The sequence below is a fragment of the Leucoraja erinacea genome, chromosome 19, assembly GCF_028641065.1.
Source record: "Leucoraja erinacea ecotype New England chromosome 19, Leri_hhj_1, whole genome shotgun sequence".
NCBI lineage: Eukaryota > Metazoa > Chordata > Chondrichthyes > Rajiformes > Rajidae > Leucoraja > Leucoraja erinaceus.
The window spans coordinates 8,441,767-8,469,081 of record NC_073395.1 but is presented as its reverse complement, the minus strand read 5'-3'; the positions used below and the strand labels follow the sequence as shown (position 1 = coordinate 8,469,081).

At 45.9% G+C, this 27,315-nt stretch overlaps 1 protein-coding gene across 3 annotated transcripts in view; it reads left to right on the top strand.

The window, feature by feature from the left end:
• Positions 1–13,007: 13,007 nt before the first annotated feature.
• aass (aminoadipate-semialdehyde synthase) overlaps positions 13,008–27,315 on the top strand; it is a 60,396-nt gene continuing 46,088 nt past the window's right edge. Inside the window, exons 1-5 of one of the 3 annotated variants that reach the window (XM_055650229.1) lie at positions 13,008–13,127; positions 19,463–19,702; positions 22,132–22,308; positions 26,081–26,165; positions 26,269–26,336. In XM_055650229.1, coding sequence (XP_055506204.1) covers positions 19,481–19,702; positions 22,132–22,308; positions 26,081–26,165; positions 26,269–26,336 — 552 coding nt within the window. In that variant the 5' untranslated portion in view covers positions 13,008–13,127; positions 19,463–19,480. Of the gene's footprint in view, positions 13,128–13,176; positions 13,441–13,793; positions 14,077–19,462; positions 19,703–22,131; positions 22,309–26,080; positions 26,166–26,268; positions 26,337–27,315 lie in introns of those variants that run through there. The other 2 variants (XM_055650227.1, XM_055650228.1) reach the window with 2 other exon arrangements.

Sequence of the window (27,315 nt, the reverse complement as noted above, 5' to 3'; positions counted from 1 at the left end):
ATTTATAATTTAACACGGTCTTTTCCCTTCGCAATGTAGGTGTCTCCACCGGGTGGCGCCACTGTTGCGGCAGCCTCGCCAGCAATCTGTGTGTCCATTCTTCTGTCTTTATTATTTTAAGTTTGTTCTAAAAGTTTGTTTCAATGTTTCTTGGTTAGTGTATTTGAGGGGTGGAGTGGGGGGGGGGGGGGGGGAGATACGGGGAAACTTTTTTTCAGTCACTTACTTCGACGGAGATGCGATTTTCTCCATGTCGTATCTCCGCCCCCCCCCCTTTGCGGCCTAACAACGTGGAGTGGTGCGGCCTTTCCTGGAGACCGGCCCGGAGCTTCAAGCCGCAGGCGTGGCACGGACTTACCATCGCGGAGTAGAGGATCCTTTGCCGAGGATCGCCAGAAGAAGAGCTCCAACCGTGGGGCCTGCGGACTTTAACACCGTGGAGCCCGCGGTCTCTGATAAGAAGTGGCTGACTCGGGAGCTCCATGCAGCGGAGTGTTCCCAACGCCGGAGTTTCGATCATCCCGACGAGAAGGCTTGGACATCGGACCATCGGCAACGGAAAGTGCGGAGGGTTCGAGGCCCCGACCACGGGGTGAACAACGAGGAAGATGACTGAACTTTATTGCCTTCCATCACAGTGAGGAATGTTTGATTCCACTGTGGTGGATGTTTATGTTAATTTTATTTAATGTGTGTATTGTGTCCTTTTCACTTAGTATGGCTGTATGGTAGCTCAAATATCACTGTAGCGTAGTTGGTTAAGTGACAATAAACGCGGACTTGGACATGAACTTGAATTGTTCTTCCTCACCAGTCTACAAACTCTTTATTTCTCAAGCCACAAAGCACAGAAACAGAATTAGGCCATTCGGCCCAGCGAGTCTACTCCGCCATTCGATCATGGCTGATCTATTTTCCTCTCTCAATGCCTATTCTCCTGCCTTCTTCCAATAACCATTGACACCCTTCCTAATCAAGAATCTATCAATCTCTGCTTGAAAAATACCCAAGGTCTTGCGAAAGGACAAAATTGACAGTTATACCACTAGGTGTCAGTGTTCTCCACCTTCCCAAAAAATCCATCATCCTTAGGAATTGAAGACTTTTGTGGGGTTGTCCCACTTAGGCGGGACAAGTGGCTGACAAGGGAAGACAGGGGCAGTATAAAAATAAAAGAGAAGAAGTATAACATAGCAAATATGAGTGGGAAGCCAGAGGATTGGGAAACATTTAAAGAGCAACAGAAGATAACAAAAAGGCAATACAGGGGAGAAAAGATGAGGTACGAAGGTAAGCTAGCCAAGAATATAAAGGAGGATAGTAAAAGCTTCTTTAGGTATGTGAAGAGGAGAAAATTAATTAAGACCAAAGTTGGACCCTTGAAGACTGAAACCGGTTAATTTATTATGGGGAACAAGGAAATGGCAGATGAGTTGAACAGGTACTTTGGATCCGTCTTATCTAAGGAGGACACAAACAATCTTCCTGATATGCTAGTGGCCAGAGAATCTAGGGTGACAGAGGAACTGAACGAAATTCACATTAGGCAGGAAATGGTGATGGGTATACTGATGGGACTGAAGGCTGATAAATCCCCAGGGCCTGATGCTCTGCATCCCAAGGTACTTAAGGAAGTGGCTCTAGAAATCGTGGACGCATTGGTGATAATTTTCCAATGTTCTATCGAATCAGGATCAGTTCCTGTGGATTGGAGGGTAGCTAATGTTATCTGTTGTTATTTTTAAGAAAGGTGGGAGAGCGAAAACAGGGAATTATAGACTAGTTAGACTGACATCGGTGGTGGGGAAGATGCTGGAGTCAATTATAAAAGAAGAAATAACAGCACATTTGGATAGCAGTAACAGGATCGGTCCGAGTCAGCATGGATTTACAAAGGGGAAATCATGCTTGACTAATCTTCTGGAATTTTTTGAGGATGTAACTAGGAAGATGGACAAGGAAGAGCCACTGGATGTAGTCCACCTGGACTTTCAGAAAGCATTTGATAAGGTCCCACATAGGAGATTAGTGGGCAAAATTAGGGCACATGGTATTGGGGGTAGGGTACTGACATGGATAGAAAATTGGTTGGCAGACAGGAAACAAAGAGTAGGGATTAACGGGTCCCTTTCAGAATGGCAGGCAGTGACTAGTGGGGTACCGCAAGGCTCGGTGCTGGGACCGCAACTATTTACAATATACGTTAATGATTTAGATGAAGGGATTAAAAGTAACATTAGCAAATTTTCAGATGACACAAAGCTGGGTGGCAGTGTGAAGTGTGAGGAGGATGCTATGAGAATATAGGGTGACTTGGTCAGGCTGGGTGAGTGGGCAGATGCCTGGCAGATGCAGTTTAATGTGGATAAATGTGGGATTATCCACTTTGGTGGCAAAAACAGGAAGGCAGATTATTATCTGAATGGTGTCAAGTTGGGAAAAAGGGGTGTACAACGAGATCTGGGGGTCCTTGTTCATCAGTCACTGAAAGTAAGCATGCACGTACAGCAGGCAGTGAAGAAAGCGAATGGCATGTTGGCCTTCATAACAAGAGGAGTTGAGTATAGGAGCAAAGAGGTCCTTTTGCAGTTGCACAGGGCCCTAGTGAGGCCACACCTGGAGTATTGTGTTCAGTTTTGGTCTCCAAGTTTGAGGAAGGACATTCTTGCTATTGAAGGAGTGCAGCGTAGGCTCAAGAGGTTAATTCCTGCAGGACTATCATATGTTGATAGAATGGAGCGGCTGGGCTTGTATTCTCTGGAATTTAAAAGGATGAGAGAAGATCTTAGTGAAACGTATAAGATTATTAAGGGTTTGGACACGCTAGATGCAGGAAACATGTTCCCGATGTTGGGGGAGTCCAGCACCAGGGGCCACAGTTTAAGAATAAGGGGTAAGCCTTTTAGAACTGAGATGAGGAAAAACTTTTTCACACAGAGGGTTGTGAATCTGTGGAATTCTCTGCCTCTGAAGGCAGTGGAGGCCAATTATCTGTGAGCTTTCAAGAGAGAGTTGGACAGAGCTGTTAACGATGGCGGAGTCAGGGGATATGGGGAAAAGGCAGGAAAGGGGTACTGAGTGTGGATGATCAGCCATGATCACAGTGAATGGCGATTTTGGCTCGAAGGGCCGAATGGCCTACTCCTCCACCTATTGTCTATTGTCAATTGTTAACTGTTTCTCTATGGAAGGATATTGTCTAACCTGTTGAGTATTACCAACGTTAGCTGTATTAGATCACATCAGAAACATTATTTGACTAAAAGGTGATGTTGACTTATTCTCTGAAGCAGAGAACTAAATAACAAAGGCTAGACATTTAGAGGAAGGGACGTCAAGGTGGCACAGCGGTAGAGTTGCTGCCTTTCAGTGCCACAGACCGGGTTCGATCCTGACTACAGGTGCTGTCTGTACGGAGTTTGTACGTTCTCCCCGTGACCTGCATGGGTTTTCCCCAGGTGCTCCGGTTTCCCCCCACACTCCAAAGACGTTCGGGTTTGTAGATTAATTGACTTCAGTAAAAATTGTCCGTGTTGTGTAGGCCAGTGTTCTATTGCAGTATTCACAAGTTTTATGGCACAGTTGCTGCTGATTAAAGATATTCCCTCTCATCTTCTTTCTCAAGGTACGTCCTTTTATTCTGAGGCTATGGCCTCTGGTCCCAGACGCTCCCACTAGTGGAACCATCCTCTCCACATCCACTCTATCCAGGCCACTCACTGTTTGGTAAGTTTCAATGAGGTCATCCCTCAATTTGCTCGCATCAAACTGTTTTGTTTCTTTTGCATAACGAGCGGGAATAAGCAGAATAAGGGTTTTGCGGTTGGTTCAATACTATTAGTATTTCAACATGTTGCACAGAAGAATGTGGGAGTGAGAGAGTGCCATGGTAACAGTGGTGACTTTCAGATACAGCTGAAACTGTGACAGAGACAATATTGACAGGGAAACTTGGCACAATCTCCTGCTTTCAGATCACGACGTGACTTTATTAGGATTCGATGGGCAAGATCTTGCTGGAAAAAATAATTGTGCTGTAAACACACGCTGTCATTACTGTATGTTCAAGCCTGCAGGCTGGAGGGGAGGGGAGAGGAAAGGGGTTTAAAACATTAGTATTACAAAATTCAGGTACCTGCTCATTGATTTACACTGTGTACAAAGGAACTGCAGATGTTGGTTTAAACCGAAGATAGACACAAAACACTGGAGTAACTCAGCGGAACAGGCAGCATCTCTGGTGAGAAGGAATGGGTGACGTTTCAGGTCGGGACCCTTCTTCCAAAACATTGCGACATTCAAAATGCTAGCACAGTCGAGAAGATAGACACAAAATGCTCGAGTAACTCAGCGGGACAGGCAGCATCTCTGGAGAGAAGGAATGGGTGACTGATGTCAGTCTGAAGAAGGGTCTCGACCCGAAACGTCACCCATTCCTTCTCTCCAGAGATGCTGCCTGTCCCGCTGAGTTACTCCAGCATTTTGTGTCTATCTTCTCGACTGTGCTAGCATTTTGAATGTCGCAATGTTTTGGAAGAAGGGTCCCGACCTGAAACATCACCCATTCCTTCTCACCAGAGATGCTGCCTGTCCCACTGATTTACTCCAGCATTTGTGTCTACCTGCGGAGTAGACTTGATCGGCCGAATGGCCTAATTCTGCTCCTATCTCTTATGATCTTACGATCTCACCTTTAACCTCCTCATTCCCCAACCTGCCTGCTTTTGCACATTATATGTAAACATCATATAGAACAATGAATGAAAGATATGTAAAAAAGAAACGATGATATTGTTAGCTGTTTGTTGGGTGAAAACGAGAAGCTGGTGTGACTTGGGTGGGGCAGGGATGGGGAGAGAGGGAATGCCGGGGTTACTTGAAGTAAAGGGCCTGTATCACTAAATTAAACTAAACTGGAATTTATGGCTGAGAAGTTCTTTGTAAGAGCCATTGAAATTGCTCTCGTAAATCAGAGTGTATTTATTCAACAAGTTGATGAACACACAGCAAGAGTATATACAGCTGAAAACTTTCAGTCTGGTTTGGAAGGGCAATAAATAAGGTACTTATGCGGTTAATTGCCAATTTTTCCTCTGTGGTAATTTAGTTTAGAGAAACGGAGCGGAAACAGGCCCTTCGGCCCACCAGGTCCGTGCCGACCAGCGACCCACTCATATTAACACTATCTACACCCACTAGGACAATTTTTACATTTACCAAAGCCATTTAATCTACAAACCTGTACGTCTTTGGAGTGCGGGAGGAAACCAAAGATCTCGGAGAAAACCCACGCAGGTCACGGGGAGAACGTACAAACTCCGAACAGACAGCACCCATAGTCTGGATCGAACCCGGGTCTCCGGCGCTGCATTCGCTGTAAGGCAGCAACTGTACAGCTGCGCCACCGTGACCTGCCCTTTTAACATGTACAAGCAGGCAGGTCAGGAAATGAACAGGTTAAAGGCTCCTGATCAGCAAAGCTCTGTACAGAACTGTAAAGAATGGATCGACTGGACTTGTATTCACTGGGATTTAGAGAGATGTGAGGGGATCTTATAGAAACATATACAATTCTTAAGGGTTTGGACAGGCTGGATGCAGAAAAAAAATTCCCGATGTTGGTGGGGGGGAATCCAGAATCAGGGATCACAGTTTGAAGAATAAGGGGTAGTTCATTTAGGACTGAGATGAGGAAAAACAAAATTCACCCAGAGAGTTGTGAATCTGTGGAATTCTCTGCCACTGAAGGAGGCCAATTCACTGGATGATTTCAAGAGAGAGTTAGATATGGCTCTCTGGGCCATTGGAATCAGGGGATATGGGGAGAAAGCAGGAATGGGGTACTGATTTTGGATGACCAGCCATGATCATATTGAACGGTGGTGCTGGCTCGAAGGGCCGAATGGCCTACTCCTGCACCTATTTTCTATGTTTCTCTAACACTGGATCTCACTGCAGTAAATAAAATCCCTCTCTGCAGCCAAGTCACACCCTTTGTCTTACCACCTGCCAAAAATGCCAACGTGCCCAGAATAACATTGATTCACAAACACTCCAAGAATGTTAAATGATAATATTTGTGCTGGTTAAAAAAACTTTGCAGCGTTTTGTTTAAATATGATTTTTTTTTCAAGGAATGTAAACAAAAAATAAAGTGCTTGTAATGACCTCTTCTTTTAAGTCAATTAATGTCAAGAGTTAAGAGTGTTTAAAGTGTTTTAACAAATAGTGAAAGGCCTGGATAGAGTGGATGTGGAGAGGATGTTTCTACTCGTGGGAGAGTCTAGGACCTGAGGCGATAGCTTCAGAATAAAAGGACGTACCTTTGGAAAGGTGGTGAGGAGGAATGTCTTTAGTCAGAGGGGGGTGAACCTGTGGAATTCATTGCCACAAGGCTTTGGATGCCAAGGCAATGAATATTTTTAAGGCGGAGATTGACAGATTCTCGATTAGTGTGGGTGTCAGGGGTTATGGGGCGAAGGCAGAAGAATGGGGTTGAGAGGGAAAGATAGATCAGCCATCATTGAATGACTAACCTAATTCTGCTCCTATAACTTAAATAAAAGGAACAATGGTATTCTGACTTGCCACAGCATAAACAGGCCTGTAATACAATGCTCATAGATAATACATAATACAAAATTCAATACATTAATAACACCGATCTCAGTGCAACGAAAAGCACAAAGGTCTTAATGCAACCTCCATATGTCATCAGTGAGCCAGATGGTTTATTAAAGATCTTCTAGATTTTAGAGATACAGCGCAGAAACAGGCCATTTGGCCCACTGAGTCCGTGCCGACCAACAATAGAGTGATTTCACGAAAGGTCACTGGAGCGTAGATCCGCACCCATGTGACCGAAAATTTGAAGTGGAGTACATGCTATACATCCGGTACATGTTAGTGAATGGGAAAACAAACACTTTCACACCCGTTAAAAACATCGAAAACGGCCAGTTTTTGAGCTGCAATTTACTGTGCCAGTCGGGGTGACCGACCAACAGCTACCTAGGGTTATTGTCCAAAAAACAGAAAGAAACTAAGGTCAAGAGGAGCGTAGCAAATCCAGCGGAAGTGACCAGCGGACATGTGACGTGAGATTTAAAGATCCAAAATATCGGGAAGTATCGCGTTTGCTCGCTGCATTTCATCAAAAGTACATGACTTTTTTTTATCTTAAATTTGGAAAACAAAAGTGAAAATCCGTCAGTAAAATTCACAATCCCCCATGTTAAAAACATGCAAAAAAAACGGCTTCTGAAGTTACATTTACCATTTAAATAATCGTAAACTATCAATGCGTTTTGAAATAAATTCATGTCATTTTCATATAACAAATGAATTAAGATAAAAAAGTCAATAATGCCTTACTTTTGATGAAATGCAGCGAGCAAACGCGATAATTCCCGATATTTTGGATCTTTAAATCTCCACGGCAAATGTCCGCTGGTCACTTCCGCTGGATTGGCACCTTCAGCTCCCTCTTGAATTTACCTTAGTTTCTATCTTTTTTTTGGACTGTAAATTTAGGTAGCTGTGCCTCACGGCACCCCGACTGGCACAGTAAATTGCAGCTCAAAAACTGGCCGTTTTCGATGTTTTTAACGGGTGTGAAGTGCGTGTTTTCCCATTCACTAACATGTACCGGATGTATAGCATGTACTCCACTTCAAATTTTCGGTCACGTGGGTGCGGATCTACGCTCCAGTGACCTTTCGTGAAATCACCCTATAGCATTATCCTATGAACTCGGGAAATTTACAATTATACCGAACCCAATTACCCTACAAAAACCTGCATGGCTTTGGAGTGTGGGAGGAAAGTGGAGTAAACCCACTCGGTCACGGGCAAGAACGCACAAACTCCGCACCCGTAGTCAGGATCGAACCCTGGACCCTGGCGCTGTGAGGCAGCAACTCTGCCGCTGCGCCACCATTGGAAGAAGCTTTTCGTGAACCCGGTGCTCATGGTTTTCAGGCTCCTACACCTTATTCCCAATGGCAGGAGTGAAATTAAAGCACGGCCTGGGTGGTGTGTGTCTCTGATGGTGCTGGCTGCCTTTGTTAGGCAGCGCCTCCTGTAGATCCCTTCGATGGTCAGTACCCATGGTGGACAGCGGCCAGTGTTCAGCAGCGTGATTTATGCTCTTAACCATACACCAGTAGAAGCTTCATGAGAGCATTCACCAACATTATTTTTTAAAGGTTAATTCTCTTTCCTCTCTCGCTGAGAGCTGCTTGTGGTATTAAAATGAATGCAGTCACTGAGCTTGTATCATGTGGAGACTTGTATCCTTTCAGCTTTGACACATGAAGCGGTGGTGCTGCGGTAGAGTTGCTGCCTTACATCTCCAGAGACCCGGATTCGACGGGTGCTGTCTGTACAGAGTTTGTACGTTCTCCCCATCACCTCATGGGTTTTCTCCGAGATCTTCGCTTTCCTCCCACACATCCACAGATGCACAGGTTGGTAGGTTAATTGGCTTGGTAGATGTGTAAAATTGTCCCTAGCGTGTGTAGGATAGTGTTAGTGTGCGGGGATTGCTGGTCGGCGCGGACTCAGTGGATGAAGGGCCTGTTTCCGTGCTGTATCTCTGAAACTAAAAAAGCAGCAAGGGTTATCATCACTTCAATAGGTCTTGTATCATCTTTCCTAGATATGGTCATGAACCTTCTGAATTTTGTAGTCGGCAGGGCAGTACTATAGGGTGATTTCACGAAAGGTCACTGGAGCGTAGATCCGCATCCACGTGATCGAAAACCTGAAGTGGAGGACATGTTATACATCCGGTACATGTTAGTGAATGGGAAAACACACACTTTCACACCCGTTAAAAACATCGAAAACGGCCAGTTTTTGAGCTGCAATTTACTGTGCCAGTCGGGGTGACCGTGAGGCACAGCTACCTAAATTTACAGTCCAAAAAAAAGATAGAAACTAAGGTAAATTCAAGAGGGAGCTGTAGGTGCCAATCCAGCTGAAATGCTTATCGGACATTTGCCGTGGAGATTTAAAGATCCAAAATATCAGGAATTATCGCGTTTGCTCGCTGCATTTCATCAAAAGTAAGGCATTATTGACTTTTTTATCTTTATTGATGAAATGCAGCGAGCAAACGCGATAATTCCCGATATTTTGGATCTTTAAATCTCCACGGCAAATGTCCGATAAGAATTTCCGCTGGATTGGCACCTTCAGCTCCCTCTTGAATTTACCTTAGTTTCTATCTTTTTTTTGGACTGTAAATTTAGGTAGCTGTGCCTCACGGTCACCCCGACTGGCACAGTAAATTGCAGCTCAAAAACTGGCCGTTTTCGATGTTTTTAACGGGTGTGAAAGTGCGTGTTTTCCCATTCACTAACATGTACCGGATGTATAGCATGTCCTCCACTTCAGATTTTCGATCACGTGGATGCGGATCTACGCTCCAGTGACCTTTCGTGAAATCACCCTATTGGACAATTTAACATTTTTACCAAGCCAATTAAACAAGCCAATTAACCTATAAACCTGTACATCTTTGGGGTGTGGGAGGAAAGTGAAGATCTCGGAGAAAACCCACGCAGATCACGGGGAGAACGTACAAACTCCATACAGACAGCATCCGGAGTCGGGATCGAACCCGGATCTCTGGCGCTGCATTTTGCTGTAAGGCAGCAACTCTACCGCTGTGCCATCATGACTTCCCTGAGATCCCATGGTCCCTATTGTCATTGCCATGTTTTCAGCAGAGATGCTGTCTGCATTTGAGGACTTGCTTTACTTCAGTTGGGGATGCTGACTTGCACAGTTGCTAAAGTATGTCATGGAGAACATAATGTCTCCAGATAGGTGCAGATGATACCAAGATAGGGGGTGTTGTGGATAATGAAGAGGATTTCCAAAGTCTACAGAGTGATTTAGGCCATTTGGAAAAAATGGGCTGAAAGATGGCAGATGGAGTTTAATGCTGATAAATGTGAGGTGCTACACCTTGGCAGGACAAATCAAAATAGGACGTACATGGTAAATGGTAGGGAATTGAAGAATACAGTTGAACAGAGGGATCTGGGTATAACCGTGCATAGTTCCTTGAAGGTGGAATCTCATATAGATAGGGTAGTAAAGAAAGCTTTTGGTATGCTAGCCTTTATAAATCAGAGCATTGAGCATAGAAGCTGGGATGTAATGTTAAAATTGTACAAGGCATTGGTGAGACCAAATCTAGAGTATGGTGTACAATTTTGGTCGCCCAATTATAGGAAGGATGTCAACAAAATAGAGAGAGTACAGAGGAGATTTACTAGAATGTTGCCTGGGTTTCAACAACTAAGTTACAGAGATAGGTTGAATAAGTTAGGTCTTTATTCTCTGGAGCGCAGAAGATTAAGGGGGGACTTGATAGAGGTCTTTAAAATGATGAGAGGGATAGACAGAGTTGATGTGGACAAGCTTTTCCCTTTGAGAATAAGGAAGATTCAAACAAGAGGACATGACTTCAGAATTAAGGGACAGAAGTTTAGGGGTAATATGAGGGGGAACTTCTTTACTCAGAGTGGTAGCGGTGTGGAATGAGCTTCCAGTGGAAGTGGTGGAGGCAGGTTCATTGGTATCATTTAAAAATAAATTGGATAGGCATATGGATGAGAAGGGAATGGAGGGTTATGGTATGAGTGCAGGCAGGTGGGACTAAGGGAAAAAAAGTTGTTCGGCACGGACTTGTAGGGCCGAGATGGCCTGTTTCCGTGCTGTAATTGTTATATGGTTATATGTCCAGAAGATATTGAAAGTGATGCTTCTAGGGGGTGCTGACCGCCATTGACCCCCATTCTTGGCTCTCTGGATTGCTATAAATGTATTAGGGATAGGTGCAGAATTAGGCCATTCAGCCCATCAAATCTCCTCCACCAATCAATCATGGCTGATCTATCCCCAACCCCATTCTCCTGCTTTCTCCCCATCACACCGGACACCCGTACTAATCAAGAATCTATTTATCTTCGAACTTAAAAATATCCATTGATACATCCATTAGTTAGGGGTGTAGATGGGCTGGAACATGCTCAGGAACCTGTGCTTGCCACAATCACCAGACTTAGAGTAAACAAACATGGAAACGGGCCCTTTGGTCCAACCTGCCCATACTTCTATTTGGCCCATAGCACTCTAAACCTGTCCTATCCACGTACCTGTCTAAATGTTTCTTAAATGGTTCAATAGTACCTGCCTCAACTACCTCCTCTGGCAGCTTATATAACCATATAACAATTACAGCACGGAAACAGACCATCTTGGCCCTTCAAGTCCGTGCCGAACACTTATTTTCCACTAGTCCCATCTACCTGCAATCAGACCATAACCCTCCATTCCTTTCCCGTCCATATACCTATCCAATTTATTTTTAAATGATAAAATCGAACCTACCTCCACCACTTCCACTGGCAGCTCATTCCACACAGCTACCGCTCTCTAAAGAAGCTCCCCTTCATGTTACCCCTAAACATCTGTCCCATAATTCTCTATACACCCACCACACTTGGTGTGAAAAAGTTACCCCTCAAGTTCCTATGTTTTCCTTAGTTCTCAATTCCCCTACTCTGGGCAAGAGACTCTACGCGTCTACCCGATCTATTCTTCTCATGATTTTGTATGCCTCTATTGGGTCACACCTCATCCTCCTGTGCTCCAGGGAATAGAGACCCAGCCTGCTCAACCTCTCCCTATCGTTCAGACCCTCTGCACTCTTTCCAGCTTGACGACATCCCAGAAGTGAACACAGTACTCTAAATGTGGCCTCACCAATGCCTTACAGAATTGCAACATGACCTCCCAACTTCTACACTCCATAATCTGACTGATGAAGGCCAATGTGACTTGCTGGGAAGTCCTGCACTCTCTCCACCCTCCACGTGTTTTGTGGCGAAGTCGCTCCTGATCTGACCAGTTCACTTGTCGAAACGAAAGTGATGGAGCTGGAAGGTTGAGAAGAAAGCAACGCACTGTCTCTCGGGTGGCCATCTGGTTAATGGCAAAGATTTTCAGGTGAACGTCAACTAAAAATCGAGAGGCTGGAAGCAAGAGATTGCATCGATTCCATAAATTGAAGGGGAGGGGAGGAGGGGGGATGAGGGGAGGAGCAGGGGAGGGATGAGGAGGATGGGGAAGGAGGAGGGGAGGAGGAGGGGGGGATGAGGAGGGGAGGGAGGAGGAGGGAGGGGGGGGGAGGAGGGGGGGGGGGGGAGGGGGGGGGAGGAGGGAGGAGGAAGAGGGATGAGGAGGGAGGAGGGGGGGGAGGGGGGGAGGAGAGGGGAGGGAGGGGAGGCAAAGGTGGAGGGGGAGGAGGGGGGGGGGGGGGAGGAGGAGGATGGAGGAGGAGGAGGAGGAGGACCATAAATTGCTGGAGTAACGCAGCGGATGGTGCAGCATCTCTGCAGAACATGGATAGGCGACGTCTTTCTCAGACTGATTGGAGAGGTTGATTAGGGAGTCAGGGTTGAACACAAACGCCAACGCAGACTGCAAATCCCTGAACGCATTGTCGCCCATTTCACGTTGAAATTATCAGAACTCTTATTTAGTGACGCCAAACTAATGAAGGATGCTCTGCAGTTCAGGTTCAGTCTCCGAAGTCCAGGCTAAGTCTGTGGAGAAGTAGGTAGAAACAAGAAACTATGGGTGCTGGTTGATATACAAATGGCTGGAGTATCTCAGCGGGTCAGGCAGCATCTCTGGAGAACGTAGATCAAGTCAAGTCAAGTCATTTTTATTTCTATAGCACATTCTCGTTGGCCAAAGTGCTTTACATTGGAGGAGGTACTAGCGTTATACAACAGTGATTCATAGATTGAATACAAACATCACTACATACATATAGCTCTTGTTCAGAGGACGTCAAGAAAGGCTTGGGAGTAGAGATGAGGTTTAAGTCTCGACTTAAAGGAGTCGATGGGGGGGATAGGGATGGGGATGGGGGGGGTGGGGGCAGTTCTGATGGGAAGAGGGAAGATTGGCGTATCGACCAGAAACGTCACCAATCCACGATTTCCAGAGATGAAAGGTCTCGACCCGAAACGCCATGTATTCCTTCTCTCCCAGAGATGTTGCCTGACCCACTGAGTTACTCCAGCACTTTTGAGTCATTTTAGGTAGGTGGGTGGTGCGATGGGTAGGGGAGCCTGCAAGATAATTTAATACCAAACGTTGATTTGGTGGGGCATCCGTGTTTGAGTCTGTCTGTGGCTCCTGGGGACCTGTCCGCGACCTGTGTGAGTTTTAGCGGCGCCTCTCCGGCAGCCTAGCATGCACTCTGTAGGTCATTGACGCGTTGCTGGGTGCAGTAGCTCCGAGCTGGAGTGGAATCAGTTTCACAAGCTCGGAAAATAACCGCGACCTCGCCACTCTCCTCTTGGCCCCCGCCGGCGCTGCGCTTCATCCTCCGGGGCTGCGGGTAGCTGCGAGGTGAGTGTGTGTGTGTGCGTGCGTTGCCGCATTGCCGAGTTCACGGCTCGATCTCCCCGACCCTTCGGCTTGTTCTGCTTGTCTGCGGCTTGTGAACGCTGATCTCCCTTCCCCGACGGCCGTTGTCACACCGCCAGGCCTGGTTCACCTTGTCCTTCCAGCCCAACCGGATCCCGGAATACTCCGAGACACACACACACACACAGACAGAGGCGTACAGAAGGACACAGAGAGACACATACACACACAGAGGCACACACACAGGCGTACAGAGGGACCCACAGAGACACACACCCACACAGGCGCACACACAGACACGCACACACTCAGGCACACAGATACGCACACACACAGGCGCACACACACTCACACACACACACACGGGCAATGGAATTGGAGTTAGTCCTGTAATCTAATCCCTTTAAAACCTCGCTTGGCGTCAGTGCTCCTATATTTGGAAGCTGCCCTTGAAATAACCCGGCAAGTCGGCTAATGTTCCATTACATGCAGTGTTTGTGTTAGTTTCTTTTTGTTCTCCGGTTGTATTTCCTTTGAGGAAAACATATTTCCAAATCTCTGCATCTGGTGGATATCGCCCGGGACAGGAATGCGAGTTTAATTACTGTTTCGTGGTCTGTAAGTTTTTAAAATCTTCCTTTATATATATAAAAAAAAAAATCTCGTTCCCATTAAAAACATGACACATTTCTCTTCGAAGATGGGTCCTGACCCGAAACGCCGGCTGTCTACTTCGCTCCTCGTTAAGTCCATCCGGCACTTTGTGTTCTGCTCTAGATTGCAGTGTAAATTGTTCCCTGTGTGCTGTGTCTACAAATGTCTCCTTGCGTGATCGGGTTTCGACCTTTGCAATGCCCCTGCCTGTGATACTCGACCGTGTAACGTGGTTTAACGTGGAGGCCTCAGAAAGGGAACATGATTCTTCTTCTTCTGTCGTGTGGCGTGCACAGCCGAAAGTTGTTGGACAACTTGTTCTATTTGATCTTCCATTTGTGCACGTCGAGTTGATTGCATTAGTTGAAACAGGGCGGACCATGTGAAGGTTGCAATCGTCCACCCCAGGGAATGCGATCATATGTTTTGAGGGGCAAAGCCAATGAGAAATGTGTAGCAAGGAACCCCAGGTGCTCCAAGCTGGAGTAACTCAGCAGGTCAGGCGGCGCCTCTTGGAGAAATGGAACAGGTGACGTTTCGGGTCGAGACCCTTCTTCAGACTGAGAGTCAGGGGAAAGGGAAACGTGAGATATAGACAGTGATGTGGAGAGAGGGAGAGAGAATATAGAACAAATGAGTGAAATGTATGCAAAAATAGTAATGATGATTAAAGAAAGGTGGAGCCCACAATGGTCCATTGTTGGCTGTGGGCTTGGGGATAACGAGTTATACGGAATGTGTAGGAAGGAACTGCAGGTGCTGGTTTCAACTGAAGATAGACACAAAAAGCTGGAGTAACTCACGGAACAGGAAGCATTTCTGGGGAGAAGGCATGGGTGACATTTCAGGTCGAGACCCTTCTTCAGTCTGAGTTACCCCAGGTTTTTGTGTCTATCATGCGTTATAAAGATAATAAAATGCAACAGGACCACAGTGAAAGCAGTTTGACTTGGGTGAGGGAGGGATGGAGAGAGGGGATGCAAAGGTTACTTGAGGTTGGAGAACTCAATATTCTTACTGTTGATCAGAAACGCTCATTTGCAAAATTCCCCATCCCCTTCATGAAAATTACTGGCTCGTGTCTAGTAACTTGGTGAATGGATGAGAAGATACTGAAACATGTGTGGCACAGACAATAGACAATAGGTGCAGGAGTAGGCAATTCGGCACTTTGAGCCAGCACCGCCATTCAATGAGATCATGGCTGATCATCCCCGATCAGTACCCCATTCCTGCCTTTTCCCCATATCCCCTGACTCCGCTATTTTTAAGAGTGTATAGAGTATACAGCTTATAGAGTTGCTGTCATGCAGAGACAGAGACCCAGGTTTAATCCTGGCTATGGGAACTGTCTTTACAGAGTTTATATGTTGTCACAGAGACTGTGTGAGATTTTGCCTGGTGCTCCAGTTTCCTCTTGCAACCCAAAAAGACGTGCGGGTTTTGTAGGTTAATTGGCTTCTGTAAATTGGCCCTAGTGCGTTGGATAGAACTAATATATGGGTAATTACTGGCCAGCGTGCTCAGTGGGCCAATAGGCTTGTTTCCATGCCGTATCTCTATCTTAAACTAATAGCCTAGAAATTCTGAAGAAGGGTCTCGACCCAAACCGTCACCCATTCCTTTTCGCCAGAGACGCTGCCTGACCCGTTGAGTTACTCCAGCATTTTGTGTCTATCGTCAGCCTAGACATCAATACTGATTGAAAGGGAGTGGGACGTGTGGGTGACTGGATAGACTCGGCTTGTACACGCTAGAATTTAGAAGATTGAGGGGGGATCTTATAGAAACGTATACAAATTCTTAAGGGGTTGGACAGGCTAGATGCAGGAAGATTATTCCCGATGTTGGGGAAGTCCAGAACTAGGGGTCACAGCTTAAGGATAAGAGGGAAGTCTTTGAGGACCGAGATGAGAAAATCATTTTTTACACAGAGAGTGGTGAATCTGTGGAATTTTCTGCCACAGAAGGTAGTTGAGGCCAGTTCATTGGCTATATTTAAGAGGGAGTTAGATGTGGCCTTTGTGGCTAAAGGGATCAGGGGGTATGGAGAGAAGGCAGGGATGCGATACTGAGTTGGATGATCAGCCATGATCATATCGAATGGCGGTGCAGGCTCGAAGGGCCGAATGGCCTACTCCTGCACCTATTTTCTATGTTTCTATGTAATAAGGGATATCGCATAATCTTAAACCACATCTCAGCCCAATAAATGTTGATTTGTGTGTCATTCCGTGCAACCATCATGTTATTCACAGCAAAGTGTAATGGATGGCACTGAAATGAATAACACAATAATATGGTTCTAGTGATATTGTAACAATGAAGATCTGTTGTGAAAGCTTTTACTTCCTCCTGTGAGTGCAAAATGGAGCTCAAGGCTTGACGGAAAAGATGAATGTCTGACTGTGTGCTTGAATATGTTGTTTAGATGTCTAACTCGGTGAGGATGCTAAGACTGCACTGAGTTGGACGCTCCTATGACTTTTGAGTTGCCAAATCGGAGTATTGCAGACAGGAACATAGAAAGCTTGAAATATTCGGCAGTTTGGCAGCGCATTCAGCGAGGGAGAGAGAATTGAATTGAATTGAGAATTGAGAATTGAAGCTCCTGGCGGAACTAGATGCAGTTGTAAGTCAGTTGTAAGTAAGTTGTACCTTACTGTACCACTCTACTGCTTTTTTTAAAAATTGCTGTTTTTTTTCCCTTTTTCCTTCCGCCCACAATATTTAATATGTATTGTAGTTTGTTTGGTTGTTTTTGGTGTCTTTCTGCACAAAGTCCGCGAGCATTGCCACTTTTCACTGCACATCTCGTATGTGTATGTGACAAATAAACTTGACTTGACTTGACTTGGATTGCAGGCAAGGGTGGAATGAATGATTGTCACAGCGCCAAGTCACAGTGATATTCTTTTTTGAGTACTTGTAATAATTAAGGCCTCACACCTTGGCAGGTTATACACTGTTTATTTAGATTGGACAACTACAAGCTCTTACTTGAGAGTTAACTTCATACTGAAGAGTGCAGTAGCTTGCGACACTAACAAGCTAGTGGGCCTAACTACAAAAGCATGACTCATAACATGAGCCACTGTTATACATACATCCCCCCCCCCCCCCCCTTAAATCAATAAATCAATCAATCAACCTTTATTGTCATCTTGCAAGCAACAGTTGTTACAGTGCAAAATGAAAAGACGTTTCCCAGTGAATAGCGGAGCATCGCACATGAAATTTAAAACACTTCACACATAATAACACTAAAAAACAATCCAGTCCCTGATGGAACAGTATAAATAGTTAAAAGCAGGTAAAAAAAAAAAACACAATGTTAAAATACAATAAACCAATCATAAAAAAATGTCCGGGGCCGCTGATTTGAGTGGCCAGTGCCAGTATTAAAGTTTCCATGCCAGCCGCAGAGTCAAGTCAAGTGACTGTGGGTGCAGAGTGACTGTTTAGCAGCCTCACAGCCTGTGGTAGGAAGCTGTTTAGCAGTCTGGTAGTCCGGGCTTTGATGCTTCGATATCTCTTGCCTGATGGCAGGAGATCCAGGTGTGTGTGGAGGGGGTGCAGTTTGTCCTTGGCAATTCTCTGTGCTTTCTTCAGACAGCGGCTCTGGAACAGTTCTTGTACCGAGGGTAGGGAGACGCCAATGATCCTCTCTGCTCCCCTCACTGCCCTCTGCAGAGCCTTCCTGTCCGAGCAGTTGCAGGTGGAATACCACGTATTTATGCAGTACGTGAGTACAGACTCCACCGTGCCCCTGTAGAAAGTCCTGAGGATGTTGGTGGGGAGTGAGGCCTGGTTTAGTTTCCTCAGGAAGTCCTCAGAAAGAATCAATAGCACTGTATACCCATAACTCAGTGAAGCAAAAATCACAACTGATGACCAACATATGTAAAGTCAAACGTAGCCCGGATACTTCACAGCCAGCCTGCTACCACGACCGACACGTGTACGATAGAGGCCATCTCCATTCCTCTTCCCCGGAGAAAGTAGTTTGACTTGGGTGAGGGAGGGATGGAGAGAGGGGATGCAAAGGCTACTTGAGGTTGGAGAACTCAATATTCTTACTGCTGATCAGAAACGCTCATTTACAAAATTCCCCACCCCCCTTCATGAAAATTATTGGCTCGTGCTTAGTAACTTGGTGAATGAACGAGAAGATACATAAACATGGGTGGCACAGACAATAGACAATAGTGCAGGAGTAGGCCATTCGGCCCTTAGAGCCAGCACCGCCATTCAATGTAATCATGGCTGATCATCCCCGATCAGTACCCCGTTCCTGCCTCCCCCCCCCATATCCCCTGAGTCCAGTTGGTGATTTCAGCACCAGTGGGGGAGTGGACCAACGCCTCTGGGGTCGAAGCAGGAGACTGTGGCACAGACGAAGATGGGACAGACGGAGGAACTGTCACAGGCATGGATTGGTGTGCTGGCAAGAGCATGTGAGCATCACCAGATGCAATGAAATACTCTACTTCCTCAACATGTTCACTGCCAAGTTTTTATTTTCACTATTGGCCATGTACCCGAGCATACACGGAGGTGGCACTGAACAGGTTAAAGTTAAAGTAGTTCAGTGCTAAACATGAATCATATCCTGCCGAGAGATTAGAATCTGCAGCTGCTGGGGGTCCTGAGCAAAACGCAAAGTCCTGGAGGAACTTGGCGGGCCAGGCAGCATCTGCAGTGGGAATGGGAATGGATGGGTGACATGTCGAACAGCAGAAGTGCCCCGAACTGTAAAGTCATCTGCCCAATGTAAGTGGGGAGCTTGGGTGCAAGTGCCGCCAGGGCTGGGATGTGGACCCATGGCTGGAGCCAGGGTTGAGGTCTGGTCTGTACAGTTTGTACGTTCTCACACTGACCACGTGGTTTTCTCCAGGTGCTCCGGTTTCCCCCAAGACATACAGCTTTGTAGGTTAATTTACTTTGGGCAAAGATTGTAAATTGTCCCTAGTGCGTTGGATGGTGCTAGTGTACGGGGGACGCTGGTCGGCGTGGACCGAAGGGCCTGTTTCCGCGCCGTAACTCTAAACTAAACTAGATCGACACAAAAATGCTGGAGTAACTCAGTGAGCCAGGCAACATCACTGGAGAAAAGGAATAGGTGATGATTCGGGTCGAGACCCACCTTCAGACTGGGAGTCAGGACAGCGGGGAAACTCGCTGAATAGAAGGGTACTAGAATGGAAGGGTACTAGAATGGAAGGGTACTAAATGGAATGGTACTAAAATCAAGATGAATTGACCTGCAAACCATATGTTTCTGCTGCTGATATGTTGTTGTTTTTCTGGGACCTCCTCTAATGCCAGTCTGCACTGTTTTCCCCTTCAGACACCTACTGCTCTGAAGATGTATTGGTTGCTGAGGCATAAAAGCCGGGCGCTGAGCCTGTGTCTGCGGTGTGGCCACCCCAGGTACCAGCATCACACGGCCATCTTGGCGTTGCGGAGGGAGGACATCAACGTGTGGGAGCGGCGGGCCCCCTTGGCCCCCAGACACATCAAGGAGCTGACGAGTGCCGGCTACAAGGTCCTGGTGCAACCATCCAACAGGAGAGCCATCCACGAGAAGGTGATTCGCAATGTTTCAATGCACAGAAGAACTGCAGATGCCACTTTAGGCTAAAGACAGACACAAAGTGCTGGAGGATCTTAGCGGGTCAGGCAACACCTCTGGAGAGAAAGGATGGGTGGAGTTTCAGGTCGGGACCCTTCATCAAACAAATGTTTCATATTCCATTAGACAATAGACAAAAGGTGCAGGAGTTGGCCATTCAGCCCTTTGAGCCAGCACCGCCATTCACTGTGATCATGGCTGATCATCCACAATCAGTACCCAGTTCCTGCCTCCCCTTATCCCCTGATTCCATCTTTAAGAGCCCTATCTAACTCTCTCTTGAAAGCATCCAGAGAATTGGTCTCCACTGCCTTCTGAGGCAGAGAATTCCACAGATTCACAACTTTCTGGGTGAAAAAGTTTTTCCTCATCTCTGTTCTAAATGGCCAACCCCTTATTCTAAAACTGTGGCCTCTGATTTCTCTAATTTCAAGTAATCCTCATTCCCCATCTCCTTCCCCAACATAGTCGTTGTCCTAGCTTCACTGTCGCCCTGCTGAGTTTCACTGCTTGTATCACTCGTTATCACCTTACCTACCGCCAACAATGGACCATTGTGGGCTCCACCTTTCCTTCATCATCGGTGCTGGCTTCGATCTGTCTTTTGTCATATCTTTCATTCATTTTTTCTATGTACCTTTTCATATCGCTCTGTTCCCTCTCCACTGACTCTCAGTCTGAAGAAGGGTCTCGACCCGAAACGTCACCTATTCCTTCTCTCCAGAGATGCTGCCTGACCCGCTGAGCTACTCCAGTGTTTTGTGTCTATCTTTTTCTCCAGAGATGCTGCCCGACCCGCCGCGTTACTCAAGCACTTTGGGCAGAAGGTGTACCTGGCTAAACTCAGTCTGAAGAAGGGTTTCGGCCCGAAACGTTGCCCATTTCCTTCGCTCCAAGATGCTGCTGCACCCACTGAGTTTCTCCAGCACTTTTGTCTACCTTCGATTTTCCAGCATCTGCAGTTCCTTCTTAAACAATCTCCCTTTTAAATATTTTGTCTTATTTTGCCTTCTAAGCTTCTAAGGCTGTGTTTGGAATTTTGTATTACAACAATACATTTTCCAGTTTTCCTGAACGGGGCTTTCTAAGGATGTGTGGCAAACATTCACACTGGTACTGCTGAAGCAAAAAAAGAGTTTCAAATACAATTTAGGTGTGAGTTTCCTTTAAAGGAAGTAAGTCTGTCAAGATAAAGTTTTTTCACTTGTCCCAGATTGTTTTTCTGGCAACCGTCAGGTGATTGTCTCCATGCCTTCAGCTCTGACAAACAAAATCGCTGCCTGAAGCTGGGAAATTTTATTGTCAATCTTCATTGGAGTCTTGCCCAAAAACAGTTTGTGCCAGAATTTCTTTCCTTTGACAATGTTGTTTTGCAGTTCTGAACTTCAGATGGGCAGCACAGTGGCGCAGGTTTGTAGGTTAATTGGCTTCCGTAACAAAAAAATATCGTTTCGGATAGAACTAGCGTTAGTTTAGTTTAAAGACACAGAGTGGAAACAGGCACTTCAGCCCGCCGGGTCCGTGCCGCCCAGCGATCCCCGCAAACTAGCGCTATCCTACACACACACAAGGGACAATTTACATTGATTTCTGAATCCAATTAACCTACAAACCTGTACGTCTTTGGAGTGTGGGAGGAAAGTGCGGAACCCGGGGAAAACCCACGCGGTCACGGGGAGAATGTACAAACTCCGTACAGTACAGCACCCGTATTCGGAATCGAACTGCTGGTCTCTGGCGCCAAATCTACTGCTGCGCCATCGTGCCGCACACTCTCAACAGACGCCACTGCCACTCCTCCACACGTCCTCCTGAGTCGTAGAGTTAGAGATTTGGAAACGGCCTCAACGGCCGTGCTGACCAAGTTGTCATTCTGGGCTCCGCCCATCCGCCTGTATTTGGCCCATATCACCTCTTTTGCTGTTCTTTAGTTTAGAGATCCCCGCACATGAACACTATCCCACACACACACCAGGGACAATTATACATCTACACCAAGCCAGTTAACCTGCAAACCTGTACGTCTTTGGAGCGTGGGCGGTAAACCGGAGATCTCGGAGAAAACCCACGCAGGTCACGGGCAGAATGTAAAAACTCCGTCCAGACAGCACCCGTAGTCGGGATCGAACCCGTGTCTCCGGCGCTGCAAGCGCTCTAAGGCATCAACTCTACTGCTGTGCCACCGTGCCTATTTAGTTGATTATTGTTCGATACATCTCAAAGTGTAACGGCTTCCTGTATGTAATCTAGAGCAAACAATTAGAGCAGTTCCCAATCACAATGTACAGATTCTAATACACAAAAGATGTCTCTCTTGCATGAGCACCGTTAAGTCAATTTACCTGCAGAAAAATATATTTCTAACATGCATTTTTTTTCTCCAGCATTACAGGCAAGCTGGAGCTATTATCCAGGAAGACATCTCTGAAGCAACAATAATTATTGGAGTAAAGAGACCACCAGTGGAGAAACTGATACCCAGGAAAACCTACGCCTTCTTTTCACACACAATCAAAGCCCAAGAGGCCAACATGCCCCTTCTGGATGCGATCATTGAAAAGGTATAGTGGAAACTTTTCTATTCACCTTGGCATTTTCACTGGAGCTCGAGAGTGTCCTTGGTGTGGTCACGCTTAAAAAAAGCGAAGAGGAAGGAATGTATCCCTTCTTCAGCCACAAAGGGCCATTAGTTCAACGTTTTTGTCCTCTATTGGTCCTGAGAGTGGTGGGCTTCAAGCAGACCAGCGAGCGACAGGGCGATAGTGTCAAACAGTCATAGGTCAGTGTGAAAACAGACCCTTCGGCCCAACTTGCCCACACCAGCCAACATGTCCCAGCTACACCAGCCCCACCTGCCTGCATTTGGCCTACATCCCTCTCAACCTGTCCTATCCGTGTGCCTGTCTAAATGTTCCTTGAACATTGCAATAGTCTCTGCCCCAGCTCGTTCCACATGCCCAGCACCCTTTGTGTAAAAAAAGTTACCCCTCAGGTCCCTATTAAATTTTTTCCCCTTCACCTTAAACCTGTGTGTCTGGTTCTTAATTCCCCAACTCAGGGCACGAGACTCTGTGCGTCTACCCGATCTATTCCTCTCGTGATTTTATACGCCTCTATAAGACGAGGAACCGAGTCCCAGCCTGCTCAACCTCTCCCAATAGCTCAGACCCTTGAGTCCCGACAACATGCTCGTAAATCTTCTCTGTCCCCTTTCCATCTTGACAACATCCTTCCTGTAACATGGCACCCAGAACTGAACACAATACTCTGAACATGGCCAACTTCTCTCTCAATACTCTGTCTAACTCAATACCAATTGCCTTTTTGACCACTTTCCGATGAAGGCCAATGTACCAAAAAATTACAGCATACAATTGATTTGTACATATTGTTATCACCAAGTGATAGGGGTTTCTGCAGATAGCAAAAAATGCGAATACCACCAAAGCTCTACCCTATGTACTTGGTGCACCCTTTAAATAAACATAGGGTTTAAATTGTAGAGTTTCAACATGGAAACAGGCCCTTCGGCCCACAGAGTCCACACCGACCATTGATCACCCGTTCACACTAGCTCTGTGTTATCCCACTTTGTCAGTCACTCCCTACTAACCTTTTGGTGTGTGGGAGGAAACCCACACGGTCACAGGGAGAACATGGAAACTCCACATAGACAGCACCCGAGGCCAAGATCGAACACGGGTCCTTGGCGCTGTGAGGCAGCTGCACCACTGTGTGTGTCACCCATAGGTAAATGCTCTAAAATAATTAATGCTAATCAATAAGCAACCTAAAATATTTAAATATCTGAAATAAATTGTTGTTGGCTAATCAACTGCTTCCAGTTTAAAATTTACAATCAGTGACCAGTTTTTAAACTACAAGGTGCCGTTAGAATCTAGAGGTCAGAAACTGATCAGCCGATTTATACAGATACTGAATGCTGTGTCAATGTTTGAGTTTAGTTTATTGTCACGTGTCCCGAGGTACAGTGAAAAGCTTTTGTTGTGTGCTAACCAGTCAGCGGAAAGACAATACGTGATTACAATCGAGTCATCCACATTGTACAGACACATGATAAAGGGACTAACATGAATAATGTCCGATCAAAGATAGTCCGAGCGTCTCCGATGAGGTAGATAGTAGTTCAGTACTGCTCTCTGGTTTTTGGTAGCATGGTTCCTGATTTGCCTGACAACAGGTGGGAAGAAGCTGTCCCTGAATCTGGAGGTTTGCATTTTCACACTTCTATACCTTTTGCCCGATGGGAGAGGGGAGTGGCCATGGTGCGACTGGTCCTTGATTATGCTGCTGGCCTTGCCGAGGCAGCGTGAGGTGTAGATGGAATCAATGGAAGGGAGGTAGGCGTGCTGTCAGGGAAGGAAGGAATGTGTGTGTGTGTGTGCACAGAGATGTATTTGTTCAAGGGCAAATTTGGGATTCAGTCCGGGTCCAAGTATATGGACCTGTGGATCGCAAATTATTGAATTATGAGGACTGACTGTACCAGCATTATTGCGAAAGAGATGCAAGTTGATCATTGGTAAATTGATGCAAACCACCATGTGATTTGCACCAATATATTTGTTTACAATCTCCTTTAGGGCATATATGCATAAGTCAGTGCCATGCTTAGCTTTAAAGCCAAACTGGTTATCTGTGGAGTTAACAAACTAATTTATTCTATCCAGCAGAACTCTTTCTAAAACTTTTGACAATATGCTGGCTAAAGCTATGGGCCTGTAATTATTTAGGCTGCCTAATTTACCAGCTTTGTCCTTAATGACCGGCACTAACAGGACAGACAACATTGAGTCTGGTAACAAGCCATGAATCATAAAGCCAGTAAAACAAATAGCTAGGAGAGGAGCTATCCTCATACTCGCATACTTAAGATGTTCAGCAGAGATATGATCCAAGCCACTTGCTTTGTTGTTGGACAGCTTGTTCATGGCATGATACATCTCATGTGACATAATCACCATCGAGTCATTACTCTCAATATTGTCCACTCTATACAAGTCACCTTGGACACAGTTGAATAAAGTGCTATAATGTTGTCGCCATAACTCCGCGATATTAGCTGTTCCGGAGATTCCATCTACAGTGCATGGTAGAGATGTTTTGCAACTGCTGAGAGCTCTCACTTCCTTCCAAAAATCTATAGCATTGTTACTTAGCAGCTTCTTAGCCATGGAATCAGCCCTCATAGCTTGCTCATTTTTACAGATGAAGCGAACAGCATACTTATACCTTGCATTAGTGAACTTCCTGTGCTCAAACACAGGCCTCTGTCTGGGTCTACCTGCCATAGCCCATGGTTTAATGGCTTCACGGGCTTCAGCATGATACTCAGCTACATACTTATTCCAGCCAGGTCTGATGTTATGTGTCTTATTTTTATGCTTGCAGTAGGGCTTACTGCCTACATATAAGGCTATATCATTATACATGGAGCAGATATCTCTCCTATGCTTCATATCTTTACAATTAACATTACTACATATTATTGCATCTTTAGGTAGATGAATATTGCTTATGGGTTTATCTGTATGGGCATAATATGCTAGGATGTCTTCCTTTGTAAGCGTTGACCAGTCAAGTTTTTCTGTATTAAAGCTATTTCTATCTCTGGATACCACTGGTATGTGTTCAACATCTATTGTCATAGCAACAGGTATATGATCAGTCATTGCTGCCCCGTACAGAATGCTCATACACCCCAATGAGGCATGTGCATCAGCTGTGCTAATACAGTGGTCCAGCCATGATGTGGTGTGCCAGGCCTCACTAATATAAGTATAGCTATCTGTAGGTAAAAGCACTTTGCTTGACAATATTATATTATTATCTTGACAGAACTGAGCCATGAAACTGTTTCCACACTGTATCTCTCTATGACTCTATTGGTGTTATTATGTTATTGATTTTTTTTTGTTCATTCTATATTATCTGTGTGCATTGTGTTTATAGGCATGTTATGCAAGTAAGAAGTTGATTGTTCTGTTGTTGGCGCACATCACGATGGAACACACTTGATGTTGCTGCATGTTGCCTGCATTTCCTGCGCTCGTTTAAATGTTAAACAAGAGATGGCTTCGCATTGGTCGCGAACGATTTCCAATTTGTTAAAGAAAAATCCTTCCATTCGATGTATAAACGTATATTTATTAAATGCAGTTGGGGCAATCAACTTGGTCGCTGAGTGCAAGCCTGTACACTTGGAACCTGCACATGCAGTAGAACAGGAACATGTACATGAAACATTACATTGGCATTAGTGCAGCTACGGGTTTTTATTTAACTGCTTTTTCATTGTACTTTAATTTTCAGGAAATTCGTCTGATTGATTATGAGAAAATGGTTGACAGCAAAGGGACTCGAGTCGTGGCGTTTGGTCAATGGGCAGGAGTTGCCGGTATGGGATTTCCCCCCCTTCGTTTTACAACCTTCACTTTAGACAAAAGACAATTTGAGTCAAACAGTATTTTCTAAACGCCTCTCCCTTCTGTCGGTGACAGGCATGATCAACATTTTGCACGGTTTGGGACTGCGATTCCTCGCGTTGGGTCACCATACACCCTTCATGGTAAGCATCTGCGGTTCTTTTCAGCCTTGTCGTCTCGTTCTGCTGGTGTGGTTATCCAACTGTTGCTACCAGGCATACGGAGACATGACCATAAGCCAGAGTCCTAAGATCATAAGATCAAAAGGTCATAAGTGATGGGAGCAGAGTTAGGCCTATCAAGTCTACTCAGCCATTCAATCATGGCCGATCTATCTCTCCCACCTAAGCCCCGGACACCCGGGTTTGAACCTGACTACGGGTGCTGTCTATACGGAGTTTGCACGCTCTCCCCGTGACCTGTGTGGATTTTATCTGAGATCTTCGATTTCCTTCCACACTACAAAGACGTGCAGGTTTGTAGGTCAATTGTCTTGGTAAATGTACAAACTTTCCCTAGTGGGTGTAGGATTGTGTTAATGTGCAGGGATTGCTGGTCGGCATGGGCCGAAGGGCCTGTTTCCGTGCTGTATCTCTGAACTAAACTAAACTAAACTAAATTAATCTACAAACCTGCACGTCCTTGGAATGTGGGAGGGAACACGTAGCAAGCCCGCACGGTCACAGAGAGAACGTGCAAACTCCGTACAGACAGAACCCAAGGTCAGGGTTGAACCCAGGTCTGTGGCGCTGTAATGCAGCAGCTCCACCGCTGTGCCACTGAGCCGTTCGCCGAGTTTACTCCAGCACTTTGTGTTTTGCACAAGACTCCAGTATCTGTGTCTCCTATGAGGGCCTGTCCCACCTGGCGATTTGTTTCGGCAACTGCCGGCGTCATTGACCGACATATCAGGGTCACCAAAAGATTTTGAACATCTCAAAATCCAGCGGCGATAAATAAAATGTTGCGACACTTGAGGAAACGCCGCGCGTCAATACGTCGTCGCGCCACGACTTTTTCCGTGACCTGATACATCAGTCAATGATGCCGGCAGTCGCTGAAAAAAATCGGCAAGTGGGACAGGCCTTATACATACTCAAGAGGGTGACCTGCCTACATACA